General features: G+C 31.5%; 1 protein-coding gene across 11 annotated transcripts in view; it reads right to left on the minus strand.

The window, feature by feature from the left end:
• Nucleotides 1-7,406: 7,406 nt before the first annotated feature.
• The window catches only part of LOC134691643 (adhesion G protein-coupled receptor L2-like), a 62,750-nt gene continuing 43,529 nt past the window's right edge, over nt 7,407-26,627 (minus strand). For 9 of the 11 annotated variants that reach the window (XM_063552220.1, XM_063552259.1, XM_063552206.1 and 6 more), the window contains 17 exons: nt 25,963-26,157; nt 24,253-24,433; nt 23,219-23,356; nt 22,293-22,519; nt 21,704-21,756; nt 21,338-21,458; nt 20,436-20,539; nt 19,776-19,878; nt 19,189-19,342; nt 18,770-18,836; nt 18,213-18,279; nt 17,657-17,763; nt 17,024-17,098; nt 15,772-15,940; nt 13,862-13,990; nt 13,374-13,446; nt 7,407-9,921 (listed from right to left, as the gene is read on the minus strand). In XM_063552220.1, coding sequence (XP_063408290.1) covers nt 9,161-9,921; nt 13,374-13,446; nt 13,862-13,990; nt 15,772-15,940; nt 17,024-17,098; nt 17,657-17,763; nt 18,213-18,279; nt 18,770-18,836; nt 19,189-19,342; nt 19,776-19,878; nt 20,436-20,539; nt 21,338-21,458; nt 21,704-21,756; nt 22,293-22,519; nt 23,219-23,356; nt 24,253-24,433; nt 25,963-26,157 — 2,724 coding nt within the window. In that variant the 3' untranslated portion in view covers nt 7,407-9,160. Of the gene's footprint in view, nt 9,922-11,237; nt 11,259-13,373; nt 13,447-13,861; nt 13,991-15,771; nt 15,941-17,023; nt 17,099-17,656; nt 17,764-18,212; nt 18,280-18,769; nt 18,837-19,188; nt 19,343-19,775; nt 19,879-20,435; nt 20,540-21,337; nt 21,459-21,703; nt 21,757-22,292; nt 22,520-23,218; nt 23,357-24,252; nt 24,434-25,962; nt 26,158-26,627 lie in introns of those variants that run through there. The other 2 variants (XM_063552273.1, XM_063552266.1) reach the window with 2 other exon arrangements.

Below are 26,627 nucleotides of genomic sequence, written 5' to 3' on the forward strand. Positions count from 1 at the left end.
TGTACATGTCTTTGACAGTAACACTGGTTATAGGACAACAATATTTGGTCAGTTTTCTAAGGTGTACATGTCTTTGACAGTAACACTGGTTATAGATCAATAATATTTGGTAAGTTTTCTAAGGTGTAAATGTCTTTGAAAGTAACACTGGTTATAGATCAATAATATTTGGTCAGTTTTCTAAGGTGTACATGTCTGACAGTAACACTGGTTATAGATCAACAATATTTGATCAGTTTTCTAAGGTGTACCTGTCTTTGACAGTAACACTGGTTATATATCAATAATATTTGGTCAGTTTTCTAAGGTGTACATGTCTGACTGTAACACTGGTTATAGATCAATAATATTTGGTCAGTTTTCTAAGGTGTACATGTCTGACAGTAACACTGGTTATAGATCAACAATATTTGGTCACTTTTCTAAGGTGTAATGTCTTTGACAGTAACACTGGTTATAGGTCAACAATATTTGGTCAGTTTTCTAAGGTTTACATGTCTTTGACAGTAACACTTGTTATAGGTCAACAATATTTGGTCAGTTTTCTAAGGTGTACATGTCTTTGACAGTAACACTGGTTATAGATCAACAATATTTGGTCAGTTTTCAAAAGTGTACATGTCTTTGACAGTAACACTTGTTATAGATCAACAATATTTGGTCAGTTTCCTAAGGTGTACATGTCTTTGACAATAACACTGGTTATAGATCAACAATATGTGGTCAATATTGTAAGGTGTATATGTCTGTCTGCCAGTATATCAGTATCATTGTTCCTTGATTTACATCTTTAGCTTTTTGGTTGGACAAATCAAAGTTTTATTTAGTTTTATCTTATATCTTTAATCTGTCATTTAATTTGAATAGCACTTTTATATAACATATTTCCAACAAATTATTTAGGTCTGTTTTTCAAGTCAACCATGAAGGTAAAAGATTGTTGCATATCCACACTTGTATTCCAGTTGACCTACTTATGAGCTAGTTACAAACCTTGGACTTTCAATTTCAAGAAAGTGACTTGTCTTACTAACCAACCTTCAAACAATGTGAAGTAGTTTAGGTGACTTGCTTCTGACCTAATTACATGTTCGGTTTAAAAGAACTGCTGTATATTTTTGTATCGCCTGCACCAAAAGGGATGCTAATCGTTGAGTGTCGGCTGTTTGTATACAGCTTCATACTTCAGACAGTTAAAGACCTGGATGCTTCAAATCTATAAACAGAAGCCTCATTTTAATAAAAAGATTTTTTTGTGTATTTTCCTTGACCTCATTTTCATGGATCAGCTACTGCTTAAAATATAGCTTTTGTTACATTTATTTCTGAGTTATAATGACCTTACTTGGTATATGGAATATTTGCAGTCTATTACTCAATTTATTTCACTTGACTGGGCGGAGTTTAACCTGTTAGCTCATAATAAACCAGTCGGGCTATATAGATAGGTGTTTTAGAATAAACTCATATATGAAGTGTAAAGTCATTCTTTTGTAAATTCCTTTAATGACACTGATCGGTGATTAGAAATCAGTCATACTTATAACGGTAATCATCCTTATCACACAAATCTTCAAATAGAATATCCTTATGCAAATTAAAACATAAGCTTTTTACCAGAGTTCAAATGATATTAAAGATTGCAACTACAGGTCATTGTACTACCTTCAACGACGAGCAACACCATTCCACATAGCAATCTAAAAAGTAACAAGAACTGTATCCTATTCAGGCTTTGCTCATTGTTGAAGGCCTTACAGTGATTTATAATTGTTTATAAAATTAAATATGGAATTACGAAATGTGTCAAAGAGACAGCAATTCGACCAAAGAGTTGAAAACAACCGAAGGCCACCGATGGGTCTTCATAGCAAGAAAATCCTGCAATCAGAGGCAGGCTTCATCAGACCTTTACAAAAATGTGTACTAGTTCAGTGAAAATACATCATAAGATCTCTTGTTGATACTTGTCTCATTGGCAATCATACCATATCTTTTTATTTTTGTATAAAATTGAGATTGGAAATAGGGAATGTGTCAAAAAGACAACAACTCAACCATAGAGCTGACAACAGCCAAAGGCCACCAATGGGTCTTCAATGCAGCGAGAAACTCCCGCACCCGAAGGAGTCCTTCAGCTGGCCCCCAAACAAATATGTTACTAGTTCAGTGTTTTATACCTATTTTAACTGTAAAGTTTCCAAAGTATGATGAAATTAAAGGATTGACTTCTTACATGTCTAAATAATTCTTTATAATAATTTTATATAATTTTGATATAATCATAATAACCCTGATGTTATGTAAATATATTATAAGAAGATATATGTGAAAAGATGCTTTTTGTGTGCATTTTTAAATATTAGTTGCCTTGTGAACCCAATTATTTAAGACATTCATTAGTATAATTACTACGAAGAAGATATATTTGATACAATAATTTATTATTTCTTTTATTTTCCTGTTTAGTTGTTGATGTCCATCAGTGAACATTCCAGCAATCAATGGTTGTCGTCAGAATTCCTCAAAGCAATAGAGAACATCTTTTCAGAGATATTCTCACAGAAAGGAGACTCTGATGCAGCACTTGAATACAGTGACCAGGATTTAAATAAGAGTTCTGATGAAAGTTCAACAAATATTGACAAAGCCCAGAGTGGTGAAAATTTCACAATATTACAGGAAAATGTTATTTCTACAGAGGAACAACTAGTAGACAATATTCTGTCACAGGACAGTTGACAAATTGTATTGAAAAAATATTTTAATAAAGATTTTCATATTGTAACTTGAATCTCTTTATTCAGAAAATGTTTTTTAATATGTTTCTATTAACGAAGGTTCAATGGACCAGTGACAGCTATTGCCATAAAAAAGGGTAATTTTTTCCTTTTTAAAACTTCCTTTAAAATATATCAACATTATTATCTTGTCATTTGAATTATGTTGTATGAACACAGGTCAACAGTATTTGGTTAATATTGTAAGGTGAACAGGACTGTCTGACAGTAATTATGTTGTATGAACACTGGATATAGGTCAATAATATTTGGTTTGTTTTCTAAGGTGTACATGTCTATGACAGTAACACTGGTTAATGGTCAACAATATTTGGTTTGTTTTCTAAGGTGTACATGTCTATGACAGTAACACTGGTTATAGGTCAACAATATTTGGTCAGTTTTCTAAGGTGTACATGTCTATGACAGTAACACTGGTTATAGATCAACAATATTTGGTGAGTTTTCTAAGGTGTACATGTCTATGACAGTAAGACTGGTTATAGGTCAACAATATTTGGTCAGTTTTCTAAGGTGTACATGTCTATGACAGTAACACTGGTTATAGATCAACAATATTTGGTCAGTTTTCTAAGGTGTACATGTCTTTGACAGTAACACTGGTTATAGATCAACAATATTTGGTCAGTTTTCTAAGGTGTACATGTCTTTGACAGCAACACTGGTTATAGATCAACAATATTTGGTCAGTTTTCTAAGGTGTACATGTCTGACAGTAACACTGGTTATAGATCAACAATATTTGGTCAGTTTTCTAAGGTGTACATGTCTGACAGTAACACTGGTTATAGATCAACAATAGTTGGTCAGTTTTCTAAGGTTTACATGTCTATGACAGTAACACTGGTTATAGGTCAACAATATTTGGTCAGTTTTCTAAGGTGTGCATGTCTTTAACAGTAACACTGGTTATAGATCAATAATATTTGGTCACTTTTCTAAGGTGTACATGTCTGACAGTAACGCTGGTTATAGATCAACAATATTTGGTCAGTTTTCTAAGGTGTATATGTCTTTGACAGTAACACTGGTTATAGATCAACAATATTTGGTCAGTTTTCTAAGGTGTACATGTTTTTGACATTAACACTGGTTATAGGTCAACAATATTTGGTCAGTTTTCTAAGGTGTACATGTCTTTGACAGTAACACTAGTTAATGGTCAATAATATTTAGTCAGTATTCTTAGGTGTACATGCTTTTGACAGTAACACTGGTTATAGGTCAACAATATTTGGTCAGTTTTCTAAGGTGTACATGTCTTTGACAGTAACACTGGTTAATGGTCAACAATAGTTAGTCAGTTTTCTAAGGTGTACATGTCTTTGACAGTAACACTGGTTATAGATCAATAATATTTGGTCAGTTTTCTAAGGTGTACATGTCTGACAGTAACACTGGTTATAGATCAACAATATTTGGTCAGTTTTCTAAGGTGTACATGTCTTTGACAGTAACACTGGTTAATGGTCAACAATATTTGGTCAGTTTTCTAAGGTGTACATGTCTTTGACAGTAACACTGGTTAATGGTCAACAATATTTGGTCAGTTTTCTAAGGTGTACATGTCTTTAACAGTAACACTGGTTATAGGTCAACAATATTTAGTCACTTTTCTAAGATGTACATGTCTTTGACAGTAACAATGGTTAATGGTCAACAATATTTGGTCAGTTTTCTAAGGTGTACATGTCTTTGACAGTAACACTGGTTAATGGTCAACAATATTTGGTAAGTTTTCTAAGGTGTACATGTCTTTGATAGTAACACTGGTTAATGGTCAACAATATTTGGTCAGTTTTCTAAGGTGTACATGTCTGACAGTAACACTGGTTATAGATCAACAATATTTGGTCAGTTTTCTAAGGTGTACATGTCTTTGACAGTAACACTGGTTAATGGTCAACAATATTTGGTCAGTTTTCTAAGGTGTACATGTCTTTAACAGTAACACTGGTTATAGGTCAACAATATTTAGTCACTTTTCTAAGATGTACATGTCTTTGACAGTAACAATGGTTAATGGTCAACAATATTTGGTCAGTTTTCTAAGGTGTACATGTCTTTGACAGTAACACTGGTTAATGGTCAACAATATTTGGTAAGTTTTCTAAGGTGTACATGTCTTTGATAGTAACACTGGTTAATGGTCAACAATATTTGGTCAGTTTTCTAAGGTGTACATGTCTTTGACAGTAACACTGGTTATAGGTCAACAATATTTGGTCAGTTTTCTAAGGTGTACATGTCTTTGACAGTAACACTGGTTAATGGTCAACAATATTTAGTCACTTTTCTAAGGTGTACATGTCTTTGACAGTAACACTGGTTAATGGTCAATAATATTTGGTCAGTTTTCTAAGGTGTACATGTCTTTGACAGTAACACTGGTTATAGGTCAACAATATTTGGTCAGTTTTCTAAGGTGTACATGTCTTTGACAGTAACACTGGTTATAGGACAACAATATTTGGTCAGTTTTCTAAGGTGTACATGTCTTTGACAGTAACACTGGTTATAGATCAATAATATTTGGTAAGTTTTCTAAGGTGTAAATGTCTTTGAAAGTAACACTGGTTATAGATCAATAATATTTGGTCAGTTTTCTAAGGTGTACATGTCTGACAGTAACACTGGTTATAGATCAACAATATTTGATCAGTTTTCTAAGGTGTACCTGTCTTTGACAGTAACACTGGTTATATATCAATAATATTTGGTCAGTTTTCTAAGGTGTACATGTCTGACTGTAACACTGGTTATAGATCAATAATATTTGGTCAGTTTTCTAAGGTGTACATGTCTGACAGTAACACTGGTTATAGATCAACAATATTTGGTCACTTTTCTAAGGTGTAATGTCTTTGACAGTAACACTGGTTATAGGTCAACAATATTTGGTCAGTTTTCTAAGGTTTACATGTCTTTGACAGTAACACTTGTTATAGGTCAACAATATTTGGTCAGTTTTCTAAGGTGTACATGTCTTTGACAGTAACACTGGTTATAGATCAACAATATTTGGTCAGTTTTCAAAAGTGTACATGTCTTTGACAGTAACACTTGTTATAGATCAACAATATTTGGTCAGTTTCCTAAGGTGTACATGTCTTTGACAATAACACTGGTTATAGATCAACAATATGTGGTCAATATTGTAAGGTGTATATGTCTGTCTGCCAGTATATCAGTATCATTGTTCCTTGATTTACATCTTTAGCTTTTTGGTTGGACAAATCAAAGTTTTATTTAGTTTTATCTTATATCTTTAATCTGTCATTTAATTTGAATAGCACTTTTATATAACATATTTCCAACAAATTATTTAGGTCTGTTTTTCAAGTCAACCATGAAGGTAAAAGATTGTTGCATATCCACACTTGTATTCCAGTTGACCTACTTATGAGCTAGTTACAAACCTTGGACTTTCAATTTCAAGAAAGTGACTTGTCTTACTAACCAACCTTCAAACAATGTGAAGTAGTTTAGGTGACTTGCTTCTGACCTAATTACATGTTCGGTTTAAAAGAACTGCTGTATATTTTTGTATCGCCTGCACCAAAAGGGATGCTAATCGTTGAGTGTCGGCTGTTTGTATACAGCTTCATACTTCAGACAGTTAAAGACCTGGATGCTTCAAATCTATAAACAGAAGCCTCATTTTAATAAAAAGATTTTTTTGTGTATTTTCCTTGACCTCATTTTCATGGATCAGCTACTGCTTAAAATATAGCTTTTGTTACATTTATTTCTGAGTTATAATGACCTTACTTGGTATATGGAATATTTGCAGTCTATTACTCAATTTATTTCACTTGACTGGGCGGAGTTTAACCTGTTAGCTCATAATAAACCAGTCGGGCTATATAGATAGGTGTTTTAGAATAAACTCATATATGAAGTGTAAAGTCATTCTTTTGTAAATTCCTTTAATGACACTGATCGGTGATTAGAAATCAGTCATACTTATAACGGTAATCATCCTTATCACACAAATCTTCAAATAGAATATCCTTATGCAAATTAAAACATAAGCTCTGCCCGATCAGTTGAAATAACATTGGTAATACATGCCTGTCAAAATGGTTAACCTGACCTTAAGTTTTCGTAGTAAAGTCCCAGATACTACAAGCTATCGGTTAACTTTAGTTGGTGTATGGAACAATTGTAAGATGTATATATGTCTGACTGGCAGATTTCTTATGAACTCTACCTCAATTTCATGGTTTATTGTCAGCTGTGCCCTGCGGAGCATCTGATTTTATAGATATAGCAACCTAGCAAATTACCATAGGGATTGGAAGGACTTTTTGTCATCATAAATGCGTTTTTACTTCCATTATGTTCGACAGGGATAAAACAATGTCAACCATATTTAAACTTCAAACAATAATCAGACTTGCCAAACATTTTTGACCTATCATGTTGCTGAGAACCAGATTTAACTGACCAGGAGGAGCTGATAAAATAATTTAGGTACCTACTTTCCCACGTCCGTCTTAAATCACCATTCTAAATTAGTTTTGATTTTGTCAAACCAGGCCAATAAAATAAGATGTGGGGATATATGTCAATGAAACAAAAACCCACCGGCAAAAACAAACATTTAAAGTTTTTTCACTCTTTTATTTTTCAAACTCGGATGTCAGCTTTAACCATTTTTGTAGCTGATTAAAAACAAGATATACTTAAACATTAAATAACACAGAACATTAAAACATACTTTTATATCAACTTGATGCAAACTTTTTATAGTCATTTGCTAAATTTTAATTTTAACAAATTGCAAATACAGTTATACATCATAACCAACAATACAAACATTGGGCTTTAAACTGGCATTTATAAATGGATTTTGTATGCAGTGTACTTGTAAAGTGGTAATCAAATTATTAAGGTAAAGAAGGAATTTAATCTCAGACTTAAAATATTATCTGAAATTACAATTTACCCTGCATGTTTAAAGAGGGTGGGAATGAGTACCCATCAAGATGATTAAGGTGACACAGTGGCATATTCGGGGAGCTTTTAAAAAGCATGTGCTAATGACACTTAAATATTTGCCTCAATTGAACACTAGGAGAGAAAACGGTATGATACTGAATCATTTAATGGAAAAGAAAGGATATGGGATATCCATCTATAACACACAATCAGAGTCATTTCTACCCTCTTTTAAAAGTATCACTACAAAAAATATATTGTTAACATTTAAGCACCATACTGACTCATTGATGATACTGACATTAATAATTGTAAAAAGTTTACTGGCTTTTGGAGTAAATCTTTTAACGATGCATTAAAGTAAATTTATTTGAAATATATCAGGTTTTTTGTTACCCTTCAATACTTTAAAGATAAATACTGTGAAATGAAAAGGAAAACCTCTGCATTTACAAAATAAATGATTTAAAGTTATCACAACTATATATATACATGTATCTGTAAATATTGAATACCTCTGCGATATAAGTTATGGAATGTCTTAATACAATGAAAAGTAATTCAAAATTATATCTTTGGTTTCTTATGGGATCACAAATCCTATTTAAATTGAAGAAATCACAATCTTAAATTAGAAATATCAAACAAAACAATAGTTTTCAGTCAGATTTTGATATAAACACATAAAAGTAAAACATCTGAATTAAGCACTGAAAAAGACCTGACTGAGGTAATAAAGGCAGTGACAGCTATTATCACACGAAGATTATAATAATCGTTATAGATTTCTTGTATATTTTTAACTAACTGGTCACTTGTAATACTACTTGGTTATTAACTTATTTATTCCTTATTGTTCTGTTATCAAAAATTTTTGAAAATAAAAGATTGAACCAAAGTCTGATGCGATGTAAGCAGGGTTTATAAACTCCAGATCTTGAGATAACAATAAAATACACATGTACACAAACAAATGAACAATGACATGTAAATTTATGTACAAAATATATAGAAATGATTTGATCATTGTATAAAATACAAATTAAACAATAAAATATGATATTTACAATGAACAAAATATAAGAACACTTTAATAATTGAAGGCACTATAAAACAGTTTCTGTTCTCAGGCACTTAATACAACAGATTGTCAGATTTCCTAGGGTCAAAGCACCAAGTATGACATTCTAGTGACAATCATAATCATATCTAGAAAGGGAGGCAATGTACAATGGCTAATGTACATCACTAGCCAATCTTTCAACAAAACTTGTCACTTTGAAACCAAATGTATAGATGTTAAATGAACAGTAATCATTATGCACAATGTCAATAGATTAACCAATTAATGCCACTAGAACGTCTTTTCACTTCCCAATACATTTTTATCAATTTTCATCATGAAATAATAAGAACTAGCACTCACTATGATCCAAAACATATCGGTGAGGGTCAAATTTACCAGGACAATCTGAATTAAGTCTTGTTACTGGTTTTCTACCAGTCTGGGTTTCCCCTGTGTCTATTAATAGATCAGTCTTATTGTTTAATATTGCTTCATAGCCCTGGATTAGTTTCATGTTTGGTGTGCTTCTACTCAGACTGTCTGATGTGTCTATTATCCGTAATTCACTTGATGATGGACTTTTTTTCTGTCCTCCATCTATAGTCACTAAATTGTTCAATAAATTTTTTTCAGAGTTTGTTTTTGGAAAAAGAGGTTCCTCTTCCTTTCTCAAATCTTTCGATTTTTCACTGTCAACGTCACTCATTTCTGAATAGCTCATTTCAGCTTCTGTTGATACAAAGTCTGAATTTTTCACTGCTGAATCCTCGGATAAAACTGACAATCGATTTTTATTGTCATTGTTTTCATCATTACCTTCTTCTTCAGATCCAGATGAATATCGTCGTTTCTCCATGGAAACTTGCATTTTATTATGGCAGAATTCACTCACATATTCACTGTCAATAACAGAACAATCGGCTACTGAGAGATCTCCGACTATTCCCCCATCAGATACCCCAGTGTTGGCGTACATGTACCCATGTGTGTATCCATTATCATAATTATTACTAGGTGGTCGATATTGACTATCGATATTTCCATGATTAGAGATGCTTTGAGAGAAACTTTCTACTTCGCTACTTTTTATGTCACTTCTTCTCTTCTTTCCTGAAAAATACAGACAAAATCATGTAGTTTTTATTTGATTGCTCGAAACCAAATTCAAAATGTAAAATAATAATTAACCAAATCAACTTCAACTTTTTCCAAAAATTCTTTGTCTTTCCTATTGCATTTATTGGCAAGTCCTAAGAGCTGGTTTGGAAATGGAATTCCAAAGAATGTTGAAAAAAATGCTGTTTCTTAAAAATCCTTTAAATGCCATTGATACCACTTTTATCATAACATTACAATATTTGGTTTGTGGTGTGCAATTTTCTATGTGATGCGAAGTATTGAGGTTTAGATTGTGCATAAATATTAAATTCTTTACTTTGTTTATAATATCCATGGTTTATAAATTTATAATATCCATGGTTTATAAATTTACAATAAGTATATAATCAGCTGTACCTTATCATCATATTATTTCTTACTGTCTAAACAAGGATAAGATGTCTCAGGATTTATAATGAGTTGTTTATTTGAAGAAATTTAAAAACTGGACACCATTCCATATTTTTGTAATACTTATATATTTCCTACCACTATACATGACAAGCAAATTAAGTAATCCTGCTTTATAATAGTTGTACCCTAGCCTTTTCCCTTTAGTTATGGACATTTGTAAGAAACAGAAAATAGGTGTGAACTGCCTATACATTTCACAAACTGTTTCACCTCTTTGACTACCAAACTCATATAAATATAATCATTTTGAGCTATTGTACCATTAAGATTGTTATCTCTGTGTGTTTATACTTGGTTATTTTTTGTGAGTAATAGTTATAAATCCCATTTCCATGTTGACTTTCATTCTGTTTTCAGATTTCCCAGTATATAACAATCGATAATTTATTATAATAAAGTATATCAGATAAAACAATTCTTCCTCATGCTAATTATAAAACATTAATTTGTGAATTTCATGCATTGATTGAATTTATCAATCCAGTAATTCTACAACTAAATAATGAACATTCAGAAAATCCATGAATTTATTATGCTTGATTTCATAATTCATCAACCCTTTTCAAATGGAACAGTCTAATAAAAAAAACTTATGATGTGGATCATTTATATTGTTACAACATAAAATCAAGTTATGCTTCTTTATTCAGGTTGATGGTATACATTACATATGTTCTGACACCCCTAAATGTGATTTTGTTATGTTAGGATATTTTGAAAGTATCAGACCAGCATGTTCCTATGGAATGACCGAATAAGAAATACAGTCAGAATGTACTCAGGATTTTCTGGATGAATAGTAGGGTGTCAATAGTTTTATTGTAGATTTTTTCTTCTAAATACTACACCTTCATATATACTGTTCCTGAATTACACTAATATAACAAATAAATATTGCAGTTACTCATCTAGTTGGTATTCAAACAATTGTTGTCCTGTTTTTGTATTCAATTTAATAAACTAGAGGCTTTAAAGAGCCTGTATCGCTCACCTTGGTCTATGGAATATTAAACAAAGGAAGCAAACGGATTCATGACAAAATTGTGTTTTGGTGATGGTGATGTGTTTGTACATCTTACTTTACTGAACATTCTTGCTGCTTACAATTATAACTATCTTTAATGAACTTGGCCCAGTAGTTTCTGTGGAAAATGTTACTGGTAGTCAAAATGAACAAATTTTATGAAAATTGTTTAAAATTGACTATAAAGGACAATTACTCCTTAGGGGGTCAATTGACCATTTTGGTCATGTTGACTTATTTGTAAATCTTACTTTGCTGAACATTATTGCTGTTTACAGTTTATCTCTATCTATAATAATATTCAAGATAATAACCATAAACTGCAAAATTTCCTTAAAATTACCAATTCAGGGGCAGCAACCCAACGGTTCTCTGATTCATCTGAAAATTTCAGGACAGATAGATCTTGACCTGATAAACAATTTTATCCCATGTCAGATTTGCTCCAAATGCTTTGTTTTTTTTAGTTATAAGCAAAAAGCTGCATTTCACCCCTGTGTTCTATTTTTAGCGATGGCGGCCATCTTGGTTGGTTTGGCGGGTCACGCCACACATTTATTAAACTTGATACCCCAGAGATGATTGTGACCAAGTTTGGATTAATGTGGTCCAGCAGTTTTAGAGAAGAAGATTTTTGTAAAAGATATATAAAATTTACGAAAAATGGTTAAAAATTGACTTTAAACGGCAATAACTCCTAAAGGGGTCAACTGACCATTTTGGTCATGGTGACTTATTTGTAAATCTTACTTTGCTGAACATTATTGCTGTTTACACTTAATCTCTATCTATATTAATATTCAAGATAATAACCAAAAACAGCAGAATTTCCATAAAATTACCAATTCAGGGGCAGCAACCCAACAACCGGTTCTCTGATTCATCTGAAAATTTCAGGGCAGATAGATCTTGACCTGATTAACAATTATACCTCATGTCAGATTTGCTCTTAATGCTTCGGTTTTTGAGTTATAAGAGTAAAACTGCGTTTTACCCCATGTTCTTTTTTTAGCTATGGCGGCCATCTTGGTTGGTTTGGCAGGTCACGCCACACATTTTTCAAACTAGATACCCCAAAGATGATTGTGGCCAAGTTTGGATTAATTTGGTCCAGCAGTTTCAGAGGAGAAGATTTTTGTAAAAGATATATAAAATTTACGAAAAATGGTTAAAAATTGACTTTAAAGGGCAATTACTACTAAAGGGGTCAATTGACCATTTTGGTCATGGTGACTTATTTGTAAATCTTACTTTGCTGAACATTATTGCTGTTTACAGTTAATCTCTATCTATAATAATATTCAAGATAATAACCAAAAACAGAAAAATTTCCCTAAAATTACCAATTCAGGGGCAGCAACCCAACAACGGGTAGTTCGATTCATCTGAAAAGTTCAGAGCAGATAGATCTCGACCTGATCAACAATTTTACCCCGGTCAGATTTGCTCTAAATGCTTTGGTTTTTGAGTTATAAGCCAAAAACTGCATTTTACCCCTATGTTTTATTTTTAGCCATGGCGGCCATCTTGGTTGGTTTGGCGGGTCACGGCACACATTTTTTAACAAGATACCCCAATGATGATTTTGGCCAAGTTTGGTTTAATTTGGCCCAGTAGTTTCAGAGTAGAAGATTTTTGTAAAAGTTAACGACGACGGACAACGACAGACGACGACGGACGCCAAGTGATGAGAAAAGCTCACTTGGCCCTTTGGGCCAGGTGAGCTAAAAAATAATTGCTTTGAATTCTAAAGACTTGATTTATATAAGCCATGACTTTTGGAATGGTTTAAATGATACTTTTTGTCTGTAAATTTTGAATTCTTGAAAAAGTGTAATGTACCTAAACTTAAGGTTTAATACAACTTCCTGAGGTAGTGAAGATAGCCTATCAGACATACAAACAAACAAACAATTGAACATATTAAAGTTTTTTTTAAAAGAATAGAATAGGCAGTCATATTTACCTTTAGAAGATTTTTCTAATGTAGAGCCTGATGACTTCCTCCTCCGTTTCCCACTCCAAAACTTCAGTAGATGCTGAAATAGAAGTTTCACATGTAAAATTTAACATTTGACCAAAAAATAAACTGCTGCCCTAGGAGTACATGTTCCTTCCTTGTTGTAAGAATGAAATAGATTAAGTTATAAGTCAGTAGCCCCATTAAATAGCCCTTAGAAAGAAATGCATGAGATCAGTATTTTGTATGTAAACAACATCTTGTGTTGCTCAATGTTTACTTTTTTATCAGATGTTTTGTGGACTTTTGTTTTTTGCCATGGCGTTGTCAGTTTTTGTTTCAATATTTCCTTGTTGTCTTTTGCCTTTTTCTTGACCAATTGATATTCTATTTTGGTTCATTTAAAAAAAAAATCAGTAGAAAGTGTTAATCGTCCTTTTGAACTAATTTTAACATCTGCACTAACTAAGACAACATATAAATTATTGACTTACTCCACCAGATGATGACGAGTTGCTTGGCGATGTAGAACCAAGACTTCCTGAATAACCCACAAATAGACTCCTTATACAACCTGGCAGCCATGTTGCTCTGTAGGCAAACTTTTTGTATTCTTTCTTTACCTGAAGAATATAAGTAAGATATTTTATTGAGCATTATTTAAGATATTCTATTGAGCATTATTTAAGATATTTTATTGAGCATTATTTAAGATATTTTATTGAGCATTATTTAAGATATTGTATAGAGCATTTTTTAAGATATTTTATTGTGCATTGACTTTCCATATGCTGCTTTTTTCATGTTTTATAGATTGTGAGAAATATGAAAGGAGATTGTTCTTTTCTTTATTCACGTTTCAAAACAAATTTATAATCTGTAATTCTATTTATAACTTTAACAACTCCTTACTTCTTTATTTTAACTGAAAACTATTGTAATGTGTACCTATTTTATACTACAAACTGTCAATCCATAATAGAAAATATTCAAATATTCACATTTTTCTCTGAATTGATTAAGGTTCTTGTGTGAACTGCTATAATTTTTTTCATATTTGAATTTATAAAACTTTCTGTATATAAACATTCTACAATACCATATAGAACTAGAGGCTCTCAAGAGCCTGTGTCGCTCACATGTTACTGTATTTACTTATGTTGGTCATCTTGGTTGGTAGGTGGGGTCATTAGACACTTTTTTAAAATAGATACCATAGTGATGATTGTGGCCACGTTTAGTTTAATATGGCCCATAGTTTTAGAAAAGAAGATTTTTGTACAAGTTACAAAAATGACGAAAATTTGTTCAAAATTGACTATAAAGGGCAATAACTCCTTAAGGGGTACTCTTACAATTTTTATCATGTTGACTTATTTGTAGATCCTACTTTGCTGAACAAAATTGCTGTTTACAGTTTATCTCTATCTATAATAGTATTCAAGATAATAACCAAAAACTGCAAAATTTCCTTAAAATTACCAATTTTAGGGCAGCAACCCAATAACGAGTTGTCAGATTCATCTGAAAATTTGCGAGGGGATAGATCTTATTCTGATGGACATTTAAATCTTGAAAGATTTGCCCTAAATGTCTTAGTTTTAAAGATATAAATCAAAAACTGCATTTTACCACTATGTTCTAATTTTAGCCATGTCGGCCATTTTGTTTGGTAGGCGGTGTCATCGGACACAGTTTTCAAACTATATACCACAATGATAATTATCGCCAAGTTTGGTTTAATTTGGCCATGTAGTTTCAGAGAAGAAGATTTTTGTACAAGTTACAAAAACTGACGAAAATTTGTTAAAAATTGACTATAAAGGGCAATAACTCCTTAAGGGGTTGACTGACAAATTTGGTCATTTTGACTTATTTGTAGGTTTTACTTTGCTGAACATTATTGCTGTTTACAGTTTATCTCTATCTATAATAGTATTCAAGATAATAACCAAAAACTGCAAAATTTCCTTAAAATAACCAATTCAGGGGCAGCAACCTAACAACGGGTTGTCCGATTCATCTGAAAATTCTAGAGCAGATAGATCTTGACCTGATTAACAATTTTACCCCATGTCAGATTTGCTCTAAATGTTTTGGTTTCAAAGATATAAGCCAAAATATACATTTTACCCCTGTGTTCTATTTTTAGCCATGGCGGCCATCTTAGTTGGATGGCCAGGTCACCGGACACATTTTTTAAACTAGATACCCCAAGGATGATTGTGGCCAAGTTTGGTAAAATTTGGCCCAGTAGTTTCAGAGGAGAAGATTTTTGTAAAAGTTTACGGACGACGGACGCAGGACGACGGACGACGGACGCCAAGTGATGAGAAAAGCTCACTTGACCTTTCAGGTCAGGTGAGCTAAAAATGTATAAATTCCAGTTAGAACTATGGCATACCTTTTCATTCATGACACAATGGAACACAAAAATAAAGACTCCCTGTAATGTGTTGAGTATGGTGAAGAGATAGGCCATCACCACTGATTCCCTGCTGATATATAGGACTCCAAAGGACCAGGTCAAGCCCAACAGGACCACTAGCACTATTGCTCCTTTCAACCAAGATCTGAAATGAGGGAGAAAAAATTAAAAAGAAATGTCAAGATATAAAAGTAAAACTGGTATGAAATTTATTTATGTGTTCAGATTAGATGAATTTGCTATGTGAAATCTGAAAGAAGACTAGAATTGGATAATTTATTTATTTATAAGTAATTTATAGATCATTGTGAGTTTAATTGCATATATATGTACTGTGATTTCACCTGTTAAAATGCACATTCCTATTACATTACCACTACATTATTTTTAACTTCCGTTCTGATAATTCTACTAAAATCATATGAAAGCAAATCAATGATCACAATGCAATTCAAATATGATATAAACTATCCATACTACATAACTATGGAGAAACTACAACATGAATTTTCTGTCAGTAAACAGATCTACTTTAAATGATTCAGAAAGCTTCACATGCATGATACAAAAGCAAGCAACATATACTAGAGGATAATATGTAAGCATTACATTAAATACTGAGTAGGAAGATAAATTATTCTGTAAATACATCTGGTTAAAAAAAAAACCCATTTACTTCTTTGAAAATATTGATTTAGTTATATCTAAAGGTCAAAATGCAATTCATGCAAAATTCTATACCAAAATAAAAGGAAATTGAATTTTTTGAAGTCCTCCAATTCCATTTGATTAAATTTCAAGGTTTAAATTGTCACGATTATATCAGAACATAACAAAATATATTAAACAAAAAATGACTAACAAAATCATGATAGCAAATTTATTGAGCTGCAACAAATTATCAATAACTTTATCAAGACAACATAAAATTTAAAAAAAAAAAGAAGATTATATAGCAAATAAAAGATTTAAAAAATGATATAAAAAAAACACATAACAAAAATCAACAACCCAGGCTACTAACAACACAAATAGCAATAGCACAGCTACTTCATAAATTGTAAAAACTCATGTATTATATTCTTGGAACTAGTTCTCATGGTTTGTTTTAGTTTCTTTTTTTAAATTGAGTTAAAAATACAAAAAAACTGTTATTCCAAGAATATAATGATGATTTAACAGCAGCCAAGCAAAGCAAGCTAATAGAGCACGGACAACAATATCTTACGGAAGTTCAGGACTCAGGTGGGATTTATCATTGATATTGGTACTTCCTGAACTACTCCCAGAGTTGGGTTCACCACTGTGTAAAAACATTATTCTATTTTATAAAGGCAGACACATTTTCAACTTTCTTAATTTTATCTTTGTTCACTCTCTTTTATATTTACCAGAGGTTTACTCTGATTTCTAATAATTTTTAGTTTTCTCGTATATATTTAATGCAAAGTCTTAATCTTAAAAGATATGTGTAAGAAAGCTGCATGTTATTTTGCAACATATACATGAGTTAAGAACAAAGATACATTATGATCTAGCCTAAACCTGCTTGAATACACACCACCAAACAATTACTGAGTTTATCGGTATCCTGTAACTTTTCTGCATATTTTTTCTGACTGATATTATGTATACCACTGTATTGATTAGGAACACAAAAATACCCAATGAAACATAATAATTGATACAGATATTGAAGATAAATGAATAAACAGTAGGTTTAAAAGTCTTGAAGTTGAAAACAATCATTAAATAATACATACTCGAACTGTTTATATGATTAACAAGAGAAATATACTTTACTAGCTGAAGAAAATTTACATTGTTTTAAATTATTTCTATCAATCAACAGGTTACATACTTTATTTTCTGTAATCTAGTTTTTTCTTTGGTTCTTAATGATGAAGCTAGAGTGTTAGAATGGCGACACATCATGTAGATGGCAATACCCAGCATGATTATATTTATCTGAAAAAGAGAAGAAAATAAATTACAAAGGTTATTATTTTAGTCATTCAATGTATTGTTGTTTCACAATACTGTTGAAAGTTTCCCATTTTAATCATATTCAAAGAGAAATATAAATACTGAAAATTCAGAAATTATTGCAAGGTTTTTATAAATACGACAGAGTTGTAATCGCAATAATTTAATCTAGCATTTTGAAATATTTTATATGAACTAAGCAGGATTTTTCTCAATATCGCAAAAAGTAAAATGGCATTGTAGTCTAAAATTACAAAATCGCAATAATAAATGTATGCAATAATTTCTGAATTAACATTACACAAATGTTAAATCGCATAATTGTTAGAACTTTATCAATTTAAATCAATCAATCAAGGGATATATATTTCCTCTTCAGATGTATAATCTATACAAATCTAACATCAAGTCCTGTCAGTTATTTAACTCACCAATATAACAGCACATACTGGTCCTACAAAACTCCAAATGAAATAATTCTCTGTCTTCAACCAACAACTGAAATAAAAGGATTATGCTATGAATCACTTAAATTTCTTTTAAGTTCTTCTAGGTAATCTTTCATTGCATGCAATTATTATAAAACCAAATGCACATGTTGACAAATATAACAGCTATGTATAAATTTGGCACTCTTTGTTTAATCTGAACTTAAAAATATAGATTTAAAATAAGTAATTTACTTGTAACAAAGAACTTATAAATCCTAGTTGTACATCACATTCTCATTTTCTTTGTCAATTATTCCTGACATGGGAAATTCAGGTACTGTAAAGGGAGGTTTGGGATTGTGCTTGTTTGTAGGAACACCACATTAAAGATCATTAAACACTGCTTTAATAAATATTTTGTCTGAACACAAGCTTCAGATTGCCTTGACCAGATCTGAGACCACTTGTTGTAATGGGAGATAACCCTTCCACTCTTACAATCCTGATTAGTCTCCCTTGGTGAACTCAGTATACCTGTATAACATAGAATAACTCACTGTAATTCTGTTCCATAACCTTCATGGTTGACTGCTGCTGAAACACCAACTATTATAGTGGGTACACCTGAAAAATAAAGATAACAAGTCAATGTTAAGGAATTGCATATCTGTCAGATCATCAGAATAAAAGATACTGATTCTCCCAAGAAAACATATTCCTTTAATACTTTCTAAACTAGCGGTGAACTAATTCTCATAATATTCAATTTAAATTTGCAAAAGCATTGTTTTTATTATTGTGAAAATGTGACAGGATTATAATCGCAATAATTTTAACTCGCTTTTTGAAATTTTTAAAATGAAGTAAACAAGATTTTTCTCAATAGTGCAAAACTTAAAATAGTATTTTACTCTAAAATGACAAAATCACAATGAAAATGCATGCAATAATTTCTGAATTTACAGTATTCACTCACCATATCCAAACAAATAATACCAAAGTCTTCTGGACCTCTCTGCTTCAAACACTTCTATCAGCATGACATATAACTGGACACCCTCTAGACACATCCAACTAAATGCGGCCAGAAACCAAAAGTGTAGTAACCCAGCCACAATACCACATACAATCTAAAACAACATAACAATAAATTATTAAAACATATTATAAAGCAATATTTTGAGCTTCAATCCTTTTTCTCTATACTCTTCAGGAAAATTGACCTTAAATGGATTTGGCTATTTTTTAGGTCATTTTTGGTAATACAATGTACAGCTTTTCACCTCTTTTAATTCTTGTACTTCCTAGGCTTTCAACTATTTGGCTTTTAGTGATCTTAATGAAGGTAAATCCAGAAACGCACTTTGAAAGCATGTAATTTATACCGTGTTGTTTTCATTTTAAAGAGCCTTGTTTATTTGGGCGAAAATACTGAGTTTTTTTTCTCTTAGTAATAATGCACAATGCAAAATGCTATGTATGAATATTATCAATACGTTTCCGGTATAGTACATAATTTGCTTATATATCAAAAGAATACATATATTTTAATTTGTTACTAACCTTATACTGTGTTAGGTTGATACCCACTAAGAACACAATCTCAGCCATCATTAGGGACAAACATAAATTCTTGTGTATTGTGTTTCTATCACATTGAAGATTTCTGAAAAAGAAAATGAAAAGTTACTGAATATAATATGGCTAAACATTACATACCAGCTGATTTCAGTTTTAAACTACGAGTTTTATACATCAAAGTTATGATTCATTTCTTTCTTCAGTATGTTCTACAATGGTGTAAACTAAAATTTTAAATTACTTTTCAATAAATAGTATTTATAACTTAGTCTAAGGATGAAATAGGGTAGAAAAATAATTGCTTAAATACCACAATAACGTTTACCAATCTGAATGTAGTTTCGCTGCATGGACCAGTGGCAGATCTAGAAATTTTCATAGGTGGGGACCCACTGGCTGCCTAAGAGGGGGCCCACTACCATCTCGCTTCAGTGAATCCCTATATACATAATCAACCTAATTTTTTTTCTCAAAAGGGGGGGGGGGGACGGGCCACCTTAATCCGCCTCTGTGGACATTGGTATACACTTTATACCTGATGTAAAGAACATTCTAAATAATTTAAAGAGGAAGGTCTAAAAAAAATTTAAATAAATATTTGATAAATTTTCTTCTTAAGTAGACAGAACTTTCTCTACTTACTTGAAGAAACAGAATGTAAAGATACAACACAACAGACAAGTGATGGATACAATACATCCGAGGTAGGTTATAGCTGTCAGTGTGATCTGGTGCTCCAGAGATAACTAAAAGTAAACAATCAAAAATGTTATACAATGGGCAATCTTTAATTCTCCACAAAATCTCATAATCTAATGCCACAGCTTTCCAACATATTCTGGTGCTAAATAAGTAAGTTAATAATTATTTTTTTTCAATTACTGAAATCCACACAAAAATACAATAGTCTGCGATACATTATTTACCAGGACAAGAGAGCCTTAGTGATCTGTACATGTTAACTTCCATCAGCTGACCTCACCTTTGTAATCTTTGAATAGTAAAGATCTTATTTTTTTGTCCTGTTTAGCAAGTGCTGTCAGAAATGATTGTCAAAATAACATGTTGCATTGTGTATTTGTTCTTCTATTTGTGTAATACCACAAGATTATATTTTGAGAAAAGACAATTATTTATACACCCATAGATAAGTTAACATCCTTTACAGGAAACCAATTTCCAATAACTTGATACTGTAAATTCAGAAATTAATGCGAGGTTTTTATTATTGCGAAAAATGCGACTGAATTGTAAACGCAATAATTTAAACTCGCATTTTGAAATATTTTATATGACTTTAACAGGAATTTTCTCAAAATCGTAAAAATTAAAATCGCATTTAAGTCTAAAATGACAAAATCGCAATATTAAATGCACACAATAATTTCTGAATTTACAGTATATCAATTGAAATTTTTGTTTTGTTTTACAAACGCAATAACCCCTAGAAATTTGAAATCTGTCATAGTAAAATTGAAATATATGTTCAAGAGTATCTTGAGATATTTATTCAAGTCATATTTTGCATGTGAAATCATATATACCTTAGTACCGACAGTATCCATCAAGATGGCAAAGTTTGTCATGTGATCACACTGACATGTGGTGTGGGATTTGTTAGTTTTTACCAAACTACAACCATCATCAGACCACTGTCCAGCTAAACTGAAATTAAAGAAATATAATCTTAAAAATTAAAGTTATTCCAAAGTTTTCCAATGATTCATAAGTCTTGATGGTTTATAACATAGGAGACCTGAATCTTTTTCAATCACCATAAAGTCAATATTTATCTATTTTGGCCTGAATACATTATTTCATTATCTATAAATCAAAATAGTAGATTCAATACATTTTCTAAAATATCTGACTTTTATTTTTTTTATTTTATAAGCATTATTATTAATCACCTTTCATTGAATTGCCAGTATGAACATACAGCATGAAATCCTGGTTGAGGTGCCTGGAAGATAAAAGATAACATGTAATGTACTAATCTAAAATGAACCGAAAATCATCAAACAAATCAAGTGGTTGAAATTCAGATTTTCTCTTTAACATTCAATCTCAATGATAAATAAAAGTATCTCCATCAATTAAGGAAATCAGATTTCTTTTGAAACATTAAACTCAAAAATTAAAACTTCTTTTTGACTCAGTTCAACCTAAGAGTTGACCTGAATTTAAAATATAATATGTTGTTGTTTTTTAATGCCACTCAACAGATAAAAGAGTTTGGTATTTGTTCTCGCAATGGTGACATATTTGAATCTTATCTGTCTATCTAAATATAAATATGTATTTTTACATCTACAATTGAATTTTAGCTAATGTTATTATCTATGTCCATATGCATTGGCATTCATCTTATGAACAATCAATTCAGCAAGAGATATGGCTCACCAGACCATACATGTCTGATATTACAGTTTTTCCTTAGTTTTTCATATGGAACTCATTCCATCAATTAATATAATAAACACCTACAACAGTTCATACCTGTTTGTGTTTCAAGGTAAATGTCAAAGGCTTTGACAGTTGGAATTTAGTTTTCCTGCCGTTGACTGAAGTTGAGAAAATATTAGTTCCAATGAAAGGTTGAGTATCGTTGTTGGCAGTTTCATCTTCATCATCCTTGTTATTGTCATCTCCAGTATTTTCATCTGCAGGTGGACTCATGAACTCACTCAGACTTTTGTAGACAAGAAAAACTATCCTAACCTCACCTGTAAAATATGGTTTCTATGATTAATCTTGCTATTGTCATTTGCTTTAGTTTATTGATGCTTCAATACTTTTCTATAGGGTCTAACTGATTCAAAAGGGTGGTAATATTAGACAGGAATTACATCACAACATTCAGCATTCTTCAATTTAATTTCAAAACTTATAGTCAAAATTTTGTCGAAAAGTTTGACAGTAACAGAATAGAAGAGTTTAGGTCTTTCGCTCTCAAAAGCTGATTTATCTCATAAAATAAACTAAAAGTTAAGTATTGTTATTCATTTTGACAGCAGACAACTTAAGGTTAGAAAATTCTCTAAAAAATATGAATACAACTGAACTAAGACTTGGGTGCTATCAACAAACATGCATATTTGGGACCATAATTTGACAAATACTTATATTTTTCTGCTGTCTTAAACTTTCAATATAATATTCATTGAACCATTCATTATAAAACCTAAATATTTGATTTTCAACCATGTTACAGGTTGTTGAGTGACGAATCTGAAAACGTATCACATGGACGATGATGGTATAGCTGACTTATATAAACCCTGAAATAAAACTTCAGAAGTCCTAATGATGTATGTAGTTCCGGAGAAAGATGCTGTGAAAATCATTACTGGGACAAATGGATGGACAGACAGAGGTAATACAGTATACCCAATTTTTTTTTCAAAAACGGATTAAATACTTACCATTATTAGAAGAGTTGACAAGACTTTCTACAGGAATAGTAACGAAATCATCAGCATCCTCTCGATCTTGAACAGAAGACGGGAAACTCAGTCTTTTGTTTGTTTGATCTTCTGTTCTAATGGCATTAACTTCCATAACTAAAACAGAAAGGATCAAATACATTACATGGATTAAACAAATAATTTATAAACGCCCAAATGTAAACATACTGCAGGTTTATAATACACAGGTGTTAGCATATCTCCGCCTATAACAATTGAAGATTTACATGCCAAGTGTTGAAACATGTTTTGATTTTTTCATTAAACCAATCAATCATTTTTTTATGGTTTATCTATTCTATTATACTTATATATTCTATTTAAGTAAATTTTTAACTGCAGATGTTTTAAGTGAGTATAATAATTGAAAATACGGAGCTAAAATATTCATTTCTCATTAATTTCCTCCAAAAATGAGATATACAGCTCTTGTTTTATAATCTTTTTTGCAAATGTAAAAAAAAATTCAAAACATCTTCATAAGATTTTGACATATTTTAGGTTTATTTCAGAAAATATGCCAAGATGATTTAAAATAATTAATAATAGCACAGGTATGCTTAAATTGCTTAAAATTGTTCTTAAAACAACAATAAGAAATTAAAAAATGGAAAACTTTTTTGTAATTTGCATCTACACAAGAGCTGATGCAGATTTTGATTATTAATATAGAACAAACCCAAAACTATATTTAAAGTTTTTTCAACAAACTTTGTACATCTATTTACAGTAAACTTCCTCTCTATGTTCTATACAATATTAAGATAGTTTTACAGCACTTTAGACTTAAGTTTTTCAGGTAATAGTTTCACATTCCACCAGAAGACTTATGAAGCTTGCAAATACATACATTCAGCTTTAAAATAGAGCTGTTACAAGGGTATCATATACTTAAACTACCCAGAAAATATCACAACATTAATCTTCTGTATCTTTAGTTATAAAATGAAATCTATCTACACATTATTTATCTTGCATATGATAACACTTACATATATTGGTATCCCTAGTGATGACAGGAGGGTCACCAACTTCTAAACTGTCAGCTATCTGGTACCCTGTTTCTTCCATGTTCACAACCAGTGATGTAGCTACACGAGTTCTCTCCATTTTAGGCAACCCTTTCCATGAGTTTGAATCAATCAAAAGGTTACTGCCAGCCTTCAGTATTGACTAAAAAAACAGAATATGATACTGTAAATTCATATATAGTTGTGTACTAAGCTTCAAGTTAATGTGACCACAAACTGTCTTAATCTGATATGGGACAAAAGAAAAGGACAGAAGCACAGACCAGAGCATGTAAATGCTCCTTTACTATTTTAGGCACAGCACAAAATTTCCCCATTATAGCCCCTAATTAAATTATTGAATAATAATGAAATTGCAGTTTACAAAGACTAGGTAACTTAAGTAAAAAGTTATACTGGTAAAGAATTGTGTTGAGTTTCATGTAGAATTTACCTGAAACTTACCAAAGGTCATTTTCAGAGACTTGCGTTTCAGGTGTTGGTATTATTAATTGGTGAAAACAGCAATCAGTGATCGGGAAGGACGTGCGCCCTGCGCCTATAGCGCATATTCACCAGAAATGGCGCATAGAGTGACAAATGTAAGCGCCCACGTGGCGCACAATATTTTTCACATCGTTTCGCAACGTTTAGAATATGGTCAAATAGATTTCCGATCGTGTTCCGTGCCGCCATGTGTGTGTACACAACTGTATAATGTTCCTCCAAACATAAGAGCACCTATATATTTTTAGGACGTCTCAGGTGTTTTCCTATATGGTAATAGAACCATGCGATTTAACGTCTCGGGTGTTTTCCTACGGTAAAAATAGAACCATGCGGTTTAACTGATAACCCAAAAAACGTAATTAACCATCATTCATGATATAATTTTTTATAAACAACTTTACAATTGTGAAATGGCTATTACAGACGAGATTTAACTTTAATAATAATCTTTTAATTTAGTTAAGCTTGCTAGTATTACGATTGAAAACCCCTGAAGCCTTTTTATGAATATAGTTTTTGTCTCCATAAAAGGCGCTTAACTGTCCTTGTCATTTTTTGGTCTTTGGCTCGTTTTGACATTTTGTAAACATGACTTCAGCGAATTATTGTTTTGTTCTATCAATTAATGGTACTCTCTACTGTTATTCTTGTCATCTTGATGAAGTAATAATAATAATACAAGAAGTGCAGAGGACGTTCCTGAAATGTCCTCTAATACGGAACGTCTGGAATGAGTATGGTATCGACGAAGACCCAAATTTAATGTTAAAAAATCATGAACATGAACAAGCCAAGGCAACAGTAACAGTTTAAACATTGTAAATTAAGGTTTATCTTTAATATTGTCTGTTTTGGAAGAAGTTATTGTATATTCAATGTTCATTGAAATTACAGAATCACAGAACAATATTATTTAAAATCATGAAGGTAAACCTCTTTTCCAAAACATGAGAAAATAATGATTCTTTTTATTTTTTTTACAGAAGTCAATTCGAATGGCCCACTCATTTGACAACATGGCCCATTATTTTTTAAAATGGCCCATTGAATTTATTTTTGAGGGGCCCTGGGCCCATAGTGAAAAAAACCTTCCAGATCACTGAGCAATGTTACAAGAATTATCAAGTTTACATCAAATGCGAAATAATTTTTTAAGAAACTGAGGAGCAAATCTATACATACCTTGGCAAATTTTTTAACTTTGTTTCTTTTTTGTCGTTTTGTCATACCACGTGTCTGGGTTATTAACTGTTCATTAAGTTTGGGGAAAAGATCAAGTGTTGTTTTCTTCAAATCCCCAGGACCAAATTTTTGATTGGCAGTCCTCTCATTGAGTGTTGTAGCCACCTCTTCTACATTATCTGAGCCAGCCTCTATCTGGAACCAAATTAACAAACAATCGTCAAATAACTAATAACAATATATTTTACAGTTCTTCAGAGGTTTTTTATTCTAAAAATTTAGCGAGAATAACATCATTTGTTACCCGTTTATTCTTATAATAAGAGAAAGACAAAACTTATTTTCCACATATATGTAAATAAAGTTTGTATGTGCTATGTAGCTACTTCAGAGATCCCTTATAAATGTTTACATCATGTTGTTACATTGCAAGTCTTAATTATAATTGTACTGAATTGATCACTTAATGGTAGAAAATATGAAAAATGTGCATCCTCTTATACAATGTAAAGCTTAACAAGCTTTTACATGATGAATTCAGCACTACTTAAATGTTTAGGAGTTTCAATCATTTAAAAAGGCAACGATGATCTTAAGCTTTAAACACAACTAAGAAAAAAGGAATGTACATCTATTTATAGCAAGTTAACAGAAAATAGTCTGGT

This window comes from Mytilus trossulus, chromosome 1 (genome assembly GCF_036588685.1).
Source record: "Mytilus trossulus isolate FHL-02 chromosome 1, PNRI_Mtr1.1.1.hap1, whole genome shotgun sequence".
Lineage (NCBI taxonomy): Eukaryota > Metazoa > Mollusca > Bivalvia > Mytilida > Mytilidae > Mytilus > Mytilus trossulus.